At 37.5% G+C, this 14,895-nt stretch overlaps 1 protein-coding gene across 2 annotated transcripts; it reads right to left on the bottom strand.

Annotated features, from left to right (window-relative positions):
• Window positions 1–54: 54 nt before the first annotated feature.
• On the bottom strand, window positions 55–6,517 carry LOC149819848 (LIM domain protein). 2 transcript variants are annotated; one of them, XR_016426777.1, is made up of 4 exons: window positions 4,143–6,517; window positions 3,858–4,046; window positions 296–1,584; window positions 55–183 (listed from the first exon to the last, which is right to left on the bottom strand). XR_016426777.1 is itself a non-coding variant. In XM_089983650.1 (3 exons), exons 1-3 carry the CDS (start codon window positions 6,470–6,472, stop codon window positions 1,026–1,028), a joined length of 3,078 nt encoding a protein of 1,025 aa, XP_089839776.1. In that variant the 5' UTR covers window positions 6,473–6,517; the 3' UTR covers window positions 137–1,025. The 2 variants fall into 2 exon arrangements, 1 of the variants encoding a protein (XP_089839776.1); XM_089983650.1 differs by having other exon boundaries at window positions 137–1,584.
• Window positions 6,518–14,895: the final 8,378 nt, after the last annotated feature.

Below are 14,895 nucleotides of genomic sequence, written 5' to 3'. Positions count from 1 at the left end.
TATGTTCCTTCTGTACCATAGATTTTTTTTTTTTGGATACTCCATTCTGTGCAACCATATGATTACTGTGGATCGTGTCTTGATATGCTGGAATGCGGTGGTTGTAATGTCTGTCGCGTCATGAGACATGGAGCCGATATGGTGGTCTTCCAAGATTCGTCTTTAAAAACAAATGGACGTGTGCTACAAGAAAGAAACAACTGGATTATATTTAAAAGATCCTATTTTTTTCTGTGTTTCTAGATACGAACAAGGGGAATGGAAGAAAATCAAGTTGAACAGGGAAAATTTTTACCAAGATTCTTTCCAAAAAAATTAGGTGAATCTGTACGGCCATGTTAAAAGAACAAGGCGAATAGCAAAATCTCTTCCTTTCTCAGAGCACGGATTGGAATCACCACATTGAATATAGCTTAGAGGCAAGCACCGTTAAATTATAAGGTACAGCGTCATGTTCACAGTGACTATTAAGGTGAAGCACGATAGACATCCCTTACAGAAAATCATTAAGTGCCCACAATGTGAAAGATGTAACCACTGATAAACTGATCTATTCATGAAGCACTGGTTTCATCGGCCCTGAACGCTCTCTCCTATCAGCAATCTACCTCTTCTGGTTCTCAATGCTCTCTCCTAACATCCATCTACCTCTTCTGGTAGCAACGATCTGACATGCTATCCTGTTTTCACTAATATTTTAGTGTATGCTCAAGATCAACAAGCTCTGGCCATTCAATCGAAATGCTGCACAAGCATGCAGTACTAGCCGTAAATGAGCTGCTTACAGATGTAAGCCCAATATTTGCCCCCGCAGCAGATCCTAGTGTCTGGCTAGCAACAAGGATTTCTTGCTTGAATAGCACAGAGCAGATGCCGTCCCATAAGTGGTTGTGTGCTCCTTTCAATCCTGATTTTGTTTTGGTCTCTGCAAAGCATTCTCTCCTTGCAGTTGACTTCATGCATTCTGGGCCTGGTGGAGCATTTGTGCCCGCAGAACCAGCGTCATTGGAAATTTCTGTGCTTTCCTAGCTGGGAAATAACACTTTTGAAACAGGTCTACAACTTGAACTTGCTCCACCTTCACCACATTTGCTCTCATCCATCCCTCTACTTCTCTTAGTTGCCATAGCAGGGGTCTCATACACTATGTCAGTGGCTCTCTTTGTGTGCTTCTTCCTATCGTGCTTTGTGCTTACCCTTGCAGTCACCTTCCCCAGATGCTTGGGTGCCCACACTCTCTGCAAGTCTGGCAACCGCTTGTTGAAAAATGAACACTTCTGAGCTTGTTCTCTGCTCTTCAGGGCTTTCTTTAATTGGCGTTCATATGCTTCATTCCTACGTTTTTCTGCAATGGTTCTTTCTTCTTCCAAATGGCGTCGAGAAGGAGAATTCCAGTGGTTCTCGTACATTGCTTCCATGTTTTCACCAGCATGCCTCACTCGAGAAATTTGAGTTCGAGGGTTACCAATCTCATTGGCCCGATTTGAGTCACTGTCATCCAAACCACTGGCAGCCTTATCAAATGATAAAAACTCCATTTCTTTGTAGATCTTGTGTATGACATCTCCCAGGGAGTTTGCATATCTGCAAGTGAAATGCATGCTAAGAAAGTATAGGCTCTAAGCAATGTAGAAATAATGTGTACAACCACAAAGAAACAAAAATTGACAACCAATTTTGTAGCTGCTGTTAAAAAAGAGTAAATTGAAGTGGACCTTAGGAGATAGAGAACCCATTGCTTTCATTGATAACGTATACTATTCGATACTAAAGAGATTAAATTTCTCATGAAGAGTCAATGTAACCAAAATCGTTCTCAAAGGCAACCTAGTCAATTGTCCAGGCAACCCAAGCGAGCCCAGCCAAGCCCTCAAGAAGCTTACATGCATATATTTGTACACACATACATATATGCATGAATTGATATATGGTGATTGATTAGATGCGAGTGAATTCTATGCTTCAGAAATATAGCAGTTTCCAAGACTACAGGCAGTAGCAAATCTCAAAATCAACATGGCAGGTCACTTCTAGGTAGGGCTGTCAATGTTGTGTACCCGATCCCACCCAAATAACAAATTGTCGAGCTCAGGTTCAGGTTTTGTTGGGCTACAAAACTAAATCCCAGACCTAGATCCATATAATTTCAGAAGTTTAACTTCAGGTCAAATCGGGTACCCAATACAAACCTAACCATTGTCAACTTTACTTCTAGGCTAGACAATGTATGGCAAGCAGGAGGTAGACAGGACTCTTCTAGGAAGTCTGATAGGGCCCACATGCATGCATGTGTGTGTGTGAAGGAGGCTAAAACAGCAGCGTGGGAGCACAATGGCGAAAATGAAGATTCCATTAGATAATATCATACACATACATGTGTGTGTGAAATTGTTTTCTCTTTATTTCAATTAGTCTTTCACGTACTCAACATGTTTTTGCTTGTTTATCTTGAAGTGCATGTGCCACTTATAGATTATGCAATACCGTAAGCCTTTGACCTAAATAGATGTGCATACAAGATCATAGTCACAAATATCCGGCCCGGTTTTAGCAAGGCTATTTCTTGCAATATTATAGGTTTGGTGATAAATCTTGGGCTTAAAAATAAAAAATATATAAAATGCAAAATAAAGAAGACAAACACATTTAAGATGTAGAAAATAAATAAAAACAGTAACAATAATTGATAATATCGCGGTATTATTACAATATTCTCATGATAATATCACAATATTATCAAATTGGCAATATTTTCAAAATATTGTGATATTTTACCTATAATTTTGTTTGCTGAAAATATAGAGATAATATCATGATATTTTGAAAACATCGCTGATATATGTGACTATGTACAAGATACGTTGTTTTTCAGATATAACTCTGTATTCTTCAAGTCTCATTTTGACCATGCATCCTCTCATAAAAAGATTCCATTTCCAATAACACTTAACTGTGACATAGTCCTTGACAAATTTTCTCTACCATTTCTTAATAAATCGGGCACTTAATTGCACCAGAGAAAGTGAGAAATTATTCCTAAGTACCAGTCTCAACACCCTCAAAATATTCATAGAAGTATTTGACTCTTGGATAATTATATTGCATTTGATTTAAAGAGGAGAGAGAAATAGTGGTGTAGAGAATAGGAGGGTCAATAATTCTCAACTTTAAACTCCTAGCTCGGAGTACTTTTTTTCTACTCAATTGTACTAATTTGAAAAAAAAAAACGTCCAAACAGTAACTTGTATTTAAGTCATGATTTTTCACATTCAAATTTAGTAAAAATTCATGATTTTCATGCATGACAAATACTCTGAGAATAATCTTCAAAAATGCATTGCGTTTAAGTAAAGAGTTGTCCAATTTCTTAGATGAGGAGAATATAACGTTCACTATGTTATTCAGGTTTTATAAGTGGGAAGAGCAGCACACTAGAAGAACCAGCTTGAGACAACTTCAGGTGATTGGTTCAACATATGACTTACATATATCCAAAAAATAGAAATGGTGAGAAACTAGTATTTCTAATTATTAATAATTCAAAATGATATTGCATTCTATAGAAATTATATGTGAACTATATTTCACAAGAAGAGCACCCCTAAATGCAACAACACAATAATAGTCATATACTATAAAATACAAATATATGGAATCATGAATAGAAAGCCTGAGGATGAACAAGATAGAAGAATCTCATGACTGCAGTTTGACTTAATATGCAACCTGCACTTGGTGCTGTTAGTCGTTTGGATACACTATCTACATTATCAGTGCCATAATAGATTTTTCCGAGATTACCAACCTGTGGAATACCTATTAAGAGTTGCTGGAAAATTGAGACGTAGATATCTACCTGGATTTTATGGCCCTGTCAGTAAACTCGAGGAGTGTGACACCACCAAATATTCCTCCTTGCAGGTCAAACTCAATGTTATGAAGCATTAAGCATATCTCTTTTACCCATTTGTCTACAATTTCATTCATGCCACCTTTAACTGTTGCCCTGAGTATCTCCATGCGAAATAATACCTGCAATTCATGCCTTGTGCACATTAAGAAAACACATGATACACAAAATGCTGAATTACAAGTGGATTGCTGCAACTCGAACGAAAAAGATATAGATCTGAAAGGATACTCTCTAACTTTAATTTCTGGGGCACTTGCTATAGAGGCAGGATCAGGGATTAAGCAGGAATTGGATGGTTCAGTCACAGATGAAACAATATGTAAGCCTTTGTATTTTGCTGCTAATTCTTTTGGCTTTCTTAATAACAGCTTTGCCACGTCAATAACAACCACTGCACTGAAAGCATTCTCTGAACCCTGAGAGTTGCAGTTTGATGAGGTTCTTTTCTCAAAAGTGCCAAAGCCATCATATTTAGCTTGGACCTGTTTGATTGACAAGTCAACTAAGCGCTCAGCCAAAGATGCCAAATCCACCTCAATGTTACGTAGGCAATGGTCAATTTTCTGGCAAATACTAGAAAAGAATGCTTCTGAATCTTCAAGACAGGAAGCAGGAGGATCATGATTCACGAACACATCGATTGAATTCTCTCCAACCGATTGGCAAGGAGAAGAACGTTGTTGGCTTTCTTGAACAAAGTTAGTGACCGACGGGAAAGATTGTTGTGAACTTAAAAGGGCATCTTCCATTTTATCTTCCATGTTCATCTTCAGTTCTTCTTTGCCCAATTCAACTGTATGGCAACTTTTTGTTTTGTTCATCTGCTTCATCCAGCACTTCAAAAATATCAATCTTTTTGACATGTTGCACCTGTTATGAAAGTAGAGTGATTGCAAATCCATGGCAGAAACCATACCATCTTCTGCTCCAGAGAAATTGTGAAGAGCAGATCTATAAAGCACATCCCATGTAAGATCAGTAACAACATTGGAACACCCATCTTTCCATTTTCCTCTCTCCTTGCACCCCCGGCTTCCTTTAGCGGAAAGTGAGAAACCAGATTGGTAAATTGGACAAATGTCTGAACTGATTGGTGCATCGACCCCACCTGTTTTGCGTGAAGCGAATGAAATTCCACTAATCCGTTCTTGTGAACTACCAGCCAACCCCGTCTCATCGTTCAGAACCCGAAGAATTGCCATGTGAATAGTAAAGGGCTCCAGAATGCCAGTGAGAGAACATCCATTCTCATCAGAAATGGAGACTATAAACGCACTAGTGTGCCTATGAAGAAAAGTTAGCAGCAGTTGCCATTCAGGCTTCCCTGCCAAAAAATCTCCCTCCTTCCATCTTAGCCTCTCGAGAACCTCATTTGCTATGGACTCCATTGAACTAGAGTTAACCTTTGATCTCTTTCTCTTGCAAGAATCCTCGTTCTTCCCAAAAATCCCACGAAGCAAAACAAACTTCCCCACCCTTCTCCTCATTGCAGCAAGCTGATCTCTCTCCCGAACTTCGTCGACATGAATCTTGACACCCACCTTCCCAACTCTTTTCCAGAAATCCTGCAGGCCATGGCACTCAAGCTCTTCTCCGGGAGAAAGTTCAATCCGAGAAAGACCACCATGACCAGTAAGAAACTTCAAATCAACAATTTCAAGATCACATAGCTTGCAATTCAATGGCTTACCATTAGCATCCGCAATCTCTAGGTTCAATTCTGCAGTCCTGGAATGGTGATCATGGGACCCAATTGGGCAAGCAATGATGGGCCAAATCAAACCAAATGGAACAAACAGGGACCCCAAAACAATAGCATCACAGGAAATAAAACCCCAACCTAAACCCTTAATCCCCTTCTCGACAATTCCTGGCATTTTTTCGTCTCTTACTCCTCCGTCCTCGCCTTCACCGCTCAAACCTACGTCCACCCAACAGATATTCGCACCCACGGCCCTAAATTTCTCACGAACATTGCCGAAAACTTCAACAAATTTGTTAAAAATCCAATCATCACTCTCGTTTTCATAGTCAAGTTCAACACCCAAGAATCGGCAAACCGATTTTCTAGTTCGAGGGGCCGAGGTGAACAAAATTATCAAATTTGGGGCGAAACAAAAACAGGGGTCGGCAGAATCAGCGGTACCCTGTGGATCAGAGACCATGGTCTCCCAGGCATAATCAAGGAGGATCTGCTGAAGCGATCCAGCAACGAACGCTGCACTGCTCGGAGAAGATGTCCCGGAAGCGATGGATCCGAGCGCCGATTCCAGGGATCGCGCGACACCTGAAGGACGTTCGAAGGATATGGTGGGCGAAAGGGAGCCGCCGAGGAGGCGTTCGACTTGGGTGGTGGGGAGGAGAGGGTTGAGGGAGGAGACGAAGAGTCTGAAGGCGAAGAGGGAGTCAGAAAGAGGAGGGTGGGAGAGGAAGCGTCCCGCTGATTTGAGGATCGCAGAGACGTACAGATCGCGATCTTGGGGATGGGAGAGCGGTTGGAGGTCGATGAGGAAGACGACCCTCTGCGTCTGGGGGAGGTCTAGATAGAGAGGATCCATCTACAGAGAGAGAAGAGAATTGTGTTCTATCTTTGCTCTCTCTCTCTCTCTAAAATGGGGATTCAAAAATAACGTGGGATCGGGAGGAGAGAGATTTCCCGCGCTTCAATTGGATCGCTTAAATTACTTATTTATGCCTGAGTTTATGGCCATATGACACACGGTTGCAGTGGCAATTTTCTTAAATTTAAGGGTAGTTTCGGCTTTACGCTTGATCATTGTTAGTTAGGAAGGAGTTTAGTGGATTCGTTTCCGGGTCTGACCAGGATCTGATGTAGGAAATTACTGAATTGGATTACCCTACATTAAAACTCCATTTAAAGCATTTTTTTTCCAATAAAGCTTTCAAAACCGTGGAAAAATCATTTTTTTCAAATGCCACAAAAAGAACTCGGCTCTTTTCAAAGAATCACAAGAGGCCTTTTATGATTCTGATTCTTACATAAATGAGAAAATCACTCTCATTTGCAAAGGCAAGAGAGTCAGTTTCTCACCACTCATTATTATGATTTTTTTTCCATGAAGAATAAGAAACCACCCCCAAAACAAAGACCTAGCCGCGTGGTTATGCCTATTATAGTAGTGGCGTTTATCCCGATGGTATAAACTTGTGGCGTAACCCCTTGCCTTCGGAAGCAGATCAGGTCATGCTCAACATGAGCGTTTTTTCTCATGCCAACATCGTGGCCATCCGATTTGTATTTTAAAAAGCTCAAAAGTCAACAAAACCATGTGGCATTCATCGAAAATGCAAACAGACGACCACGATGTCGGCATGAGCAAAAATGCTCATGTTCAGCATGACCTGATCCGCTTCCCTTGCCTCCTATGGGTCAACTTGCTTAGGCATAAAGTAAGGAATGTACCTTGCCTCAATAACCATTCTAATTATTGAGGAACAACGAGAGAGCAGATCTCATAGAGTTTAAATCTTGTTCTCAAAACCCATGACCAATATTAGCTCGAAGCTTCCTTCATAACTCCCAAAACTTCTTAGCATAAGTTCAATTTTATGCCTCGTTTTATTGCAAACCCACTCAATATCTCAAGCAATGAGCTCAGGCTTGATATATAGGAAATGAACCCAAGGAACGGAACATTGCATGTTCAAGCTTGGCTTGTTTACCAGTGGATTGAGCCCGTGTTCATGTTTAGCCAAGTTAAGCTCGTCCCTGAATGAGATGAGCCAAATACAAATTGGCTGATGTAAAACATTTCATATTATTTATATACAGAGTATATACTTTTTATATATTACACTTAAAATATATTATATATTATACATAATAGTAATACCTGCAATACCACCACCGAGGTGGTACTGGTATCCCATGTGGTAGTTGGGGTTCTGTGCCAAGCTGAAGGCCCAGGTTCTAATCCTTCTGCCACATGGGGTTAATAGATATCTAGTAAGGGTCTGCCTAACCCAAGCTTTCTTATAAAAAAAAAAAAACTCTGAGTCTAAGACCCCTGGCCCCAGTGCTTATGTTGGATGTTAGCTTGCACAGACAGGGTGACACCCATGAGAATCAAACCTTGCCAGCGGCCAAGGCCCCACCCTACTAAGCGAACCCCCTTGGGGCTAAGGATGTATTTCTAAGGTTACTGAAACACACCCTTAGAACATGAAAACTGCACCTACAAGAAAAAATAAAAGAAGCCTCTTAAAACCTAATATGAACCTAAATTTGTAGGATCATCAGTACAAATCATATTTGAGTGTTCGATTCATACCATAGTTTCTAACCCCTGATTTGATTTTCAAAGATCATAGGTGTTAGTTTTTTTTGCTTTGTTTTATAAAAGCAAAGCCAAGTTAGACCCATGTATATTATTTACTCTTTTAACTCATTATTTATGTTGTTTTTTTCATCAGTTTTTTTTAATGCAAAACGTTGTTTCCAACTGGATGGTTTAAATTCGGGTCGGATTTAGCCAATACCAAATCTGATTTATTGGATATTGGATAATCAGGCTCAAACTTGGTTGTGAAAAATATTGATAAACCAAACCGGGGTCTGTATGCTTTCTGGATCTCACGGGTCTGACCCGAATAGTTAATCAGACCCATTTCTTTTGTTACCCAACCCTGACCCAAAGAGTTTCGGTATAGCCGGGGCTGGGTCATACCTGACCCATTGACACCCTTAGTTGTATGGTCAGATGCAGTTTTGGATGTTGGTCAGAGCATACTTAGAGGTAGTCTAGCCTACTGTTGAGTGTGTTGAGTCCGACCAGATGGACTTTCACAGTAGGTGCGTGATTGTTTCGGACAACCAAAATGGACAAACCATATTTTTTTATGTTGCCAACTTGTACAATATAAAAAACTAAAAATTTTTATGGTAAAAATGACACATTTCCTGAACGGCCTTGAAACTTCAGAAATTTGTTTGCTGTCCAAAATCATAAATAATGTTATGTTTGGAACCTTTTTAGCCTTAGTACCTATCATTTTTTGTGTGAATTTCATATGCGAACTTTCTCAGTCTCCACCAAAAATGCCTTAGTCACCGCCATTGCCAACCGTCATTGTCTCAGGTGATGCTTAATCTCCATTACTCTTTTAAAAACCAGTCTCTGGTGGATCTCATGGTGGCATGAGTATGATGGATTCTGCCGTGACCAGAGAAGCCACCACTTGGTGCTGGATGATGGCCTGAGTTTTGTAATGAAAACTCAAACCTCAAAACCTCACAAATACGAGTTGTTGTGCATTAAAATTTTACCAAATTCATATATAATAAGTGCGAGCGAACTTTCTTTTAAACTTGAACTGATAAACATCATAAATACTTTAGTTATCTTACATAAAAAATATAATAATGTCACAAAAAAAATCTATGAAATTTATTTTTAACTTGAACCGACAAACATCGCAAATACTTGAGTTACGTCGCATAAACAATTTACGAAATTTGATAAAATAAGTGTGAGGGAACTTTATTTTAAACTCTCGAACCTCCAAACATCTCAAATACGTGAGTTACTTTACATAAAAAAAAATCTTAAATTCACATAAAAAATTTATAAAATTTCTTTTAAACTCGAACTGACAAACTACGCAAATACCTGAGTTACTTTGCATAAAAAATGTATATCACATAAAAAATCTGCAAAAAAAAATTCAAACTCGAACCTCCAAACTTCACAAATACCTGAGTTACTTTGCATAAAAAAATTATAAATGCACATAAAAAACTGTAAAAAAATTTTACTCAAACTTCTAAATCTAGCAAATAATTGAGTTACCGTGCATAAAAAATTTACTCAATTCGCATAAAATATGTGCGAGCAAACTTTTTTTTAAACTCGAGCATCCAAACAATGCAAATACCCAACTTACTTCGCATAAAAAATATAAGCAATTCACATAAAAAGTATGTGAATTGTCTTTTAAACTCTAACTGACTCTTGGACTCCTTTGTGTTATATAAATAGTAGCAATCAAGGCATCACATATTCTAGGGCTCGCATTCTAGCACTATTCTTGCATAATCTAGGGTTTTTTGTGGTCCCAAAATAATCTACTAGCTATTTTCGGCATTTCGGCATCCTTTTTTTTGGCGTTATGGCAATTGAGAACCTTGTGCCCATGAAAACAAAAGTTTTTAGACATTTAGCACAGAAAATGTAAGCTAAAATTTTTGTCACTTCGTAAGAAGCAGTCGCAAACACTAACTAAAAAAATGGATAAAGAGGTTATTGTCACAATGATGTCTCCTATTCCCGAAGCATCTAAAGAGGGGGAGGTGGAAGGGTACTCAGTGTATGAGCATTTATTTGAGCCATGCGCTCACTCAAATGTTGGATATGCAACTGAGCTGCCTTCGCCTCTTGTTGAGAATGTGAATAATAGAAGAGTAAATGATGCTCCTCTGCAAGGGGAGGACAAAGTTACATAGTGGCTGGATGCTTCTCAGCCAGAGTTAAAGGCAGTTCTGTAATGAGAGGACGCTTCTCAACAACGAGAGATGACAGCTCAGCTTGAGGCAGAGACATCGCAGCAAGGACGGATGTCGAGAAGAAAGTGTAAGCTCTAAGGATTTTCTCAAAGAGGGGAAGAAGGTTTGATGCTCCTAGATAGGAGTCACAAGCCGATGATAGTTGCATATACAACTTCTATTGGTTTCAAGCATGATAATGGTTCCAAGTTCTTCCGGAGGACATGAAGAAAATACTTGATGGTATGCATTTCTAAAGTTTCTTCGAGACCTTACTATAGAAGATCAATCATCCCATCTTAGACGTCGTAGTGAAGTTTTGAGATCTAAAAACCAACACCTTCCAATTTAGAGATATGGAGATACCCATCATGTTGAACGATGTTGCACAAATCACCAGATTGAAGTGTCACAGGGTGCCAGTGAGTGGTCAATGGTGGGAAAATCACAAACAATTGGCTACCATGGTTTTGGGAGCGATAATGAGAAATGCTTAAGTTAGCATAATTAAGGAATTACCATGACCCCACGGCGACGAAGAGGATGAATCGTGTGATGGAGAGAAGTCCAGTAGCACCTAAGAAAAGGATATGAGAGCATTCTTGCTCTACTTATTCGACACATGCTTATTCATTGACAACGGTTGGAAGTCAATGTAATCTTAAATCACATCAACAAATACGCATGAGAGGCAGTTGTGCTTGCACACCTTTATGCCTCTTTGAATAGTGTAAAGGCCGAAAAAGTAAACTTGACTGGCATATTGGTCTTGTTGGAGGTAGTAACTCCTTTATTGTACTTAAATTGATGATTTAAGCTAAAATATTAGTTACTCAGTTATAATTTATTGTATTGTTATGTGATAATCCTTATATGAATCTCTTTAGGTTTGCTTATGAGAGCACATATATGTTGAAAGGCCCCTGAGAGGTCAGGTTGTCCGTGAATTTCCATGGCTTACAATGTGGAAATGGAATATCAACGAAGATGCACCTCATCAAAGGAAGTCTTGTCATCATATGGGTTGTGACCAGTACTTTAAGAAATTGCAAAAGTTGACCAGCGTATATGTAAGTATATATATATATATATATATATATATATATATATATATATATATATATATATATATATATATATATATATATATATATATATATATATATATATTTTAAATGTCATATATGTTTTTAAGTAATACAATATATGACTAATCATGAATGAAACTTCATTACGTATGTAAAGTGGTGCCCCTATGAAGATGCGGGTGAGGAGGGGGAGGAGAATCAAGATGTCATTATGCAAACAAAGGCTATGATGAGGAATAATATTTGGTTGCACGACATGAATGAAGTGGAGTGCCAAATGGCCAACCGGGTAATCCATCAATTTTGCCATATTTTGCAACAAATTGATCGCCCTGACGCAATTAGCAAAATCATCCTGATGACAACCAAGGATAAGTCAAAGGATTAACCCACCCAATTCCAATTGAAACTTACAGACTGGTGCGACATAAGCCAAGACATCTGCTTGTCCTCCATGGTAGTTGTTGGTGATGGCGAAGACGTAGCTTCTCATCATGATGCAAGCACTCTCTCCAAAAGAAGATCTAAGAGAGAGAATGATGATGAGGAGGAGTATGGCCAAAAGCATATAAAAAATGCAAGTGGAGCATATACCCATTTAGCTCTTGTGCTGGCAAACATCAGGCAACTGAATGACACACTTGCTCCAAAGGAGGCCGAAATAAGTATGCTGAACAAAACACTTGTTGCAATGTCTCTCGCCATTATACAACATCAAGTTGAGATCATAAAAAACTATGCTGAGGTGAACGAGCAGCTACAAGTACAGTTAAGAGATCTAGGGTAGTAATTTTTGTTTTTAATTATTTTATAAATCATTGAAATAAAGTTATCAATACTTGAGTTACCTCGCATAAAAAATATAATTTTGTATAAAAAAATCTATGATTTATTTTTTTAACTTGAATCGACAAACCTCGTAAATACTCGAGTTACCTCGAATAAACAATTAATGAAATTCACATAAAATAAGTGTGAGAGAACTTTCTTGTAAACTCTTGAACCTACAAATATTGCAAATACCTAAGTTACTTCTTATAAAAAATTTATGAAATTTCTTTTAAACTCGAACCAACAAACTACGTAATACCTAAATTATTTTGCATAAAAAATGCAATAATGTTAAATAAAAAATCTGTACAAAAATTTTCAAACTCGAACCTCCAAACGATGCAAATACTTGAGTTACTTCGCATAAAAAATGTAACTTCGCCTAAAAGTATGCAAAAAAAAAATTTAACTCGAACCAACAAACCTTGCAAATACTTGAGTTACCTCGCATAAAAAATTTATGAAATTCACATAAAATAATTAAACTCTAACCTTCAAACATCGCAAATACATGAGTTACTTCACATAAAACATGTAATAATGTTGCATAAAAAAACTATAAAAAAAAAAAATCAAACTAGAATCTCCAAACTGTGCAAATACCTAAGTTAGTTCACAAAAAAAATGTAATAGCGTCGCATAAAAAAGTTATAGAATTTTTTTCAAACTTGAACCTCCAAGCTGTGAACAATGACCATTATTCGTGAGGATAAATAAGTCCGTAAAAAACACTTGCAAACAATTATGAGGAAGTCCATAAAATATTGCGATCAATGACCAATATTTGTGATTTTCCTCCTTAACATGCTAATTTTCTACATTTTGTGCATGTTCTTCTTACAGAACATCAAACTTGGAATGAAGTTAAACATACAAACTTGAGAACATCTAGAATTTAAAGAACATCATAAAATCTATCAAATTTATATTTAAAATATCATCCAGAATTTAAATAACATCCATACATTCATTGTTACTTCATCTCTGTATCTCCATCTGAAAATATTATCAATTTTTTCTCATAGTTTATCATTATCTTCCTCCTCAGTCGTCAGCTTTTTCTTTTCTTTTTTCATTTTGAATGTTGAACCTGGAGCTTCGATTTGCACTTCTTTTGCCTTTGTCGACTGTAGAGCTTTCATTCGCACTGCCTTTGCCACCAACAGAGTGTGTTCTTTTAGCGATGTCAATAGCTCTACCTTTCATGCTAGTTGCACTATTGTGGTTTTCTGTAGCTTTGCAGTGTTCGATCCCACTGGTTGTGCTAATGTGGTTCTTGTTGCCTTTTCTGTTTCGGCTACCTTTTTCAACTCAAATTCATTAACTTTCTTATAGTAAGCGGTCATTTGTTTTCTATCGTCCATGATATTAGCCTGACAAAAGGGATTATATTCATTATAAAAACAACTATTAGCCTTCTGATGCTTATCATAAACAAGAACATTTAAACGCGTACCTGGGTCAAATTCTCTCATGCTCCCTGCCCCAAGAGTGACATGTAGGTGACCATAAAATGACCAGAGTCTTTCCTGTAACAATCATAATCCAAGTCAACATGTAAAAAATTAATTGAATTAACAAACATATAAGCAAAGTACTTGTTATCTTGTTGAGGGATATCATCCGCAAATGTGATCATCCAATCTCTAAAACAGTCGTAGCCCATACATCCTCCAAAAAAAGGATCATGCAACAAAACATTAAACCTGTTAAACCTACTAAGTATAAGACATTATCATCTGATGACTATTGTTAACTAGTTAATGGTAACTTACTATGTGGATGACTTTATCATCTACGCACATTATGGTGCAAAGTGAATTGTACAACATAAAGTCCTTCACCTTCAGGTCCATTTGCCAAAGAACTCAATTATTATTGTTCTAGCTGCAACAAATAAGAGTTGAAAAATAAATCGACATTAAAAAATAATTTAGGCAACAAGAATTTAAGTTTGGTTTTAATGCCCCAAATATTTAACTCAAAAAATTTGGAATAAATTTTTTTTTCTAAAACCACAGCAGAAATATTTTATTAATCCCTCGGTCAAATAATTTGGGTGGGTTACAAGTGATAACACAAACTCAATATCATTAGGTGAATTAAAGCCTTGCCTTAAAATATTACAAGTCATAAATAATATAATTAATGAATTTAAAGTTAGAGTTCCTCAGGACATCTACAGAAGATATGGTCTTATGGCACCGCCCGCAGCGACGACCACAATTGTCTTGATATCTTTATCTGTTTCATGAAAAATAATAATTCAGATGGGTCAGACTACACTCCGTTTGAGTAAAAAGCATAATATCAATATGAATGTGCTCAGTGTCACGTGTACAAGTATATGTTCAATACATTGATATAAGAAATGCCAAACATTCAAACAAGTTCTGAATGTATAATTCATTCAATACAAACATTTCATGGTTTAATACATAAAGAAAAAATATTAATAAACGACATATTATATGAATGAATCACATTTATGTTATAACAATTTTGAATGTAAAGGAAAGCATTACCAAGTTATGCATCACATGAATGAATCACAGTCATA

The sequence above is a fragment of the Nuphar pumila genome, chromosome 12, assembly GCF_984573655.1.
Source record: "Nuphar pumila chromosome 12, dmNupPumi1.hap1.1, whole genome shotgun sequence".
NCBI lineage: Eukaryota > Viridiplantae > Streptophyta > Magnoliopsida > Nymphaeales > Nymphaeaceae > Nuphar > Nuphar pumila.
Note: the sequence above shows the minus strand (reverse complement) of the source record. Positions and strands in the feature narration are given on the sequence as shown.

What these genes read in the sequence shown, in the direction of transcription:
- LOC149819848 (XM_089983650.1), bottom strand. Translation starts at nt 6,472, where the DNA reads ATGGATCCTCTCTATCTAGACCTCCCCCAGACGCAGAGGGTCGTCTTC. An exon ending in CCAGAAATTAAAGTTAGAGA is followed by an intron (nt 4,047 to 4,142) that starts GTATCCTTTCAG and finishes AATGTGCACAAG; the next exon opens with GCATGAATTGCAGGTATTAT. An exon ending in GACAGGGCCATAAAATCCAG is followed by an intron (nt 1,585 to 3,857) that starts GTAGATATCTAC and finishes TTTCACTTGCAG; the next exon opens with ATATGCAAACTCCCTGGGAG.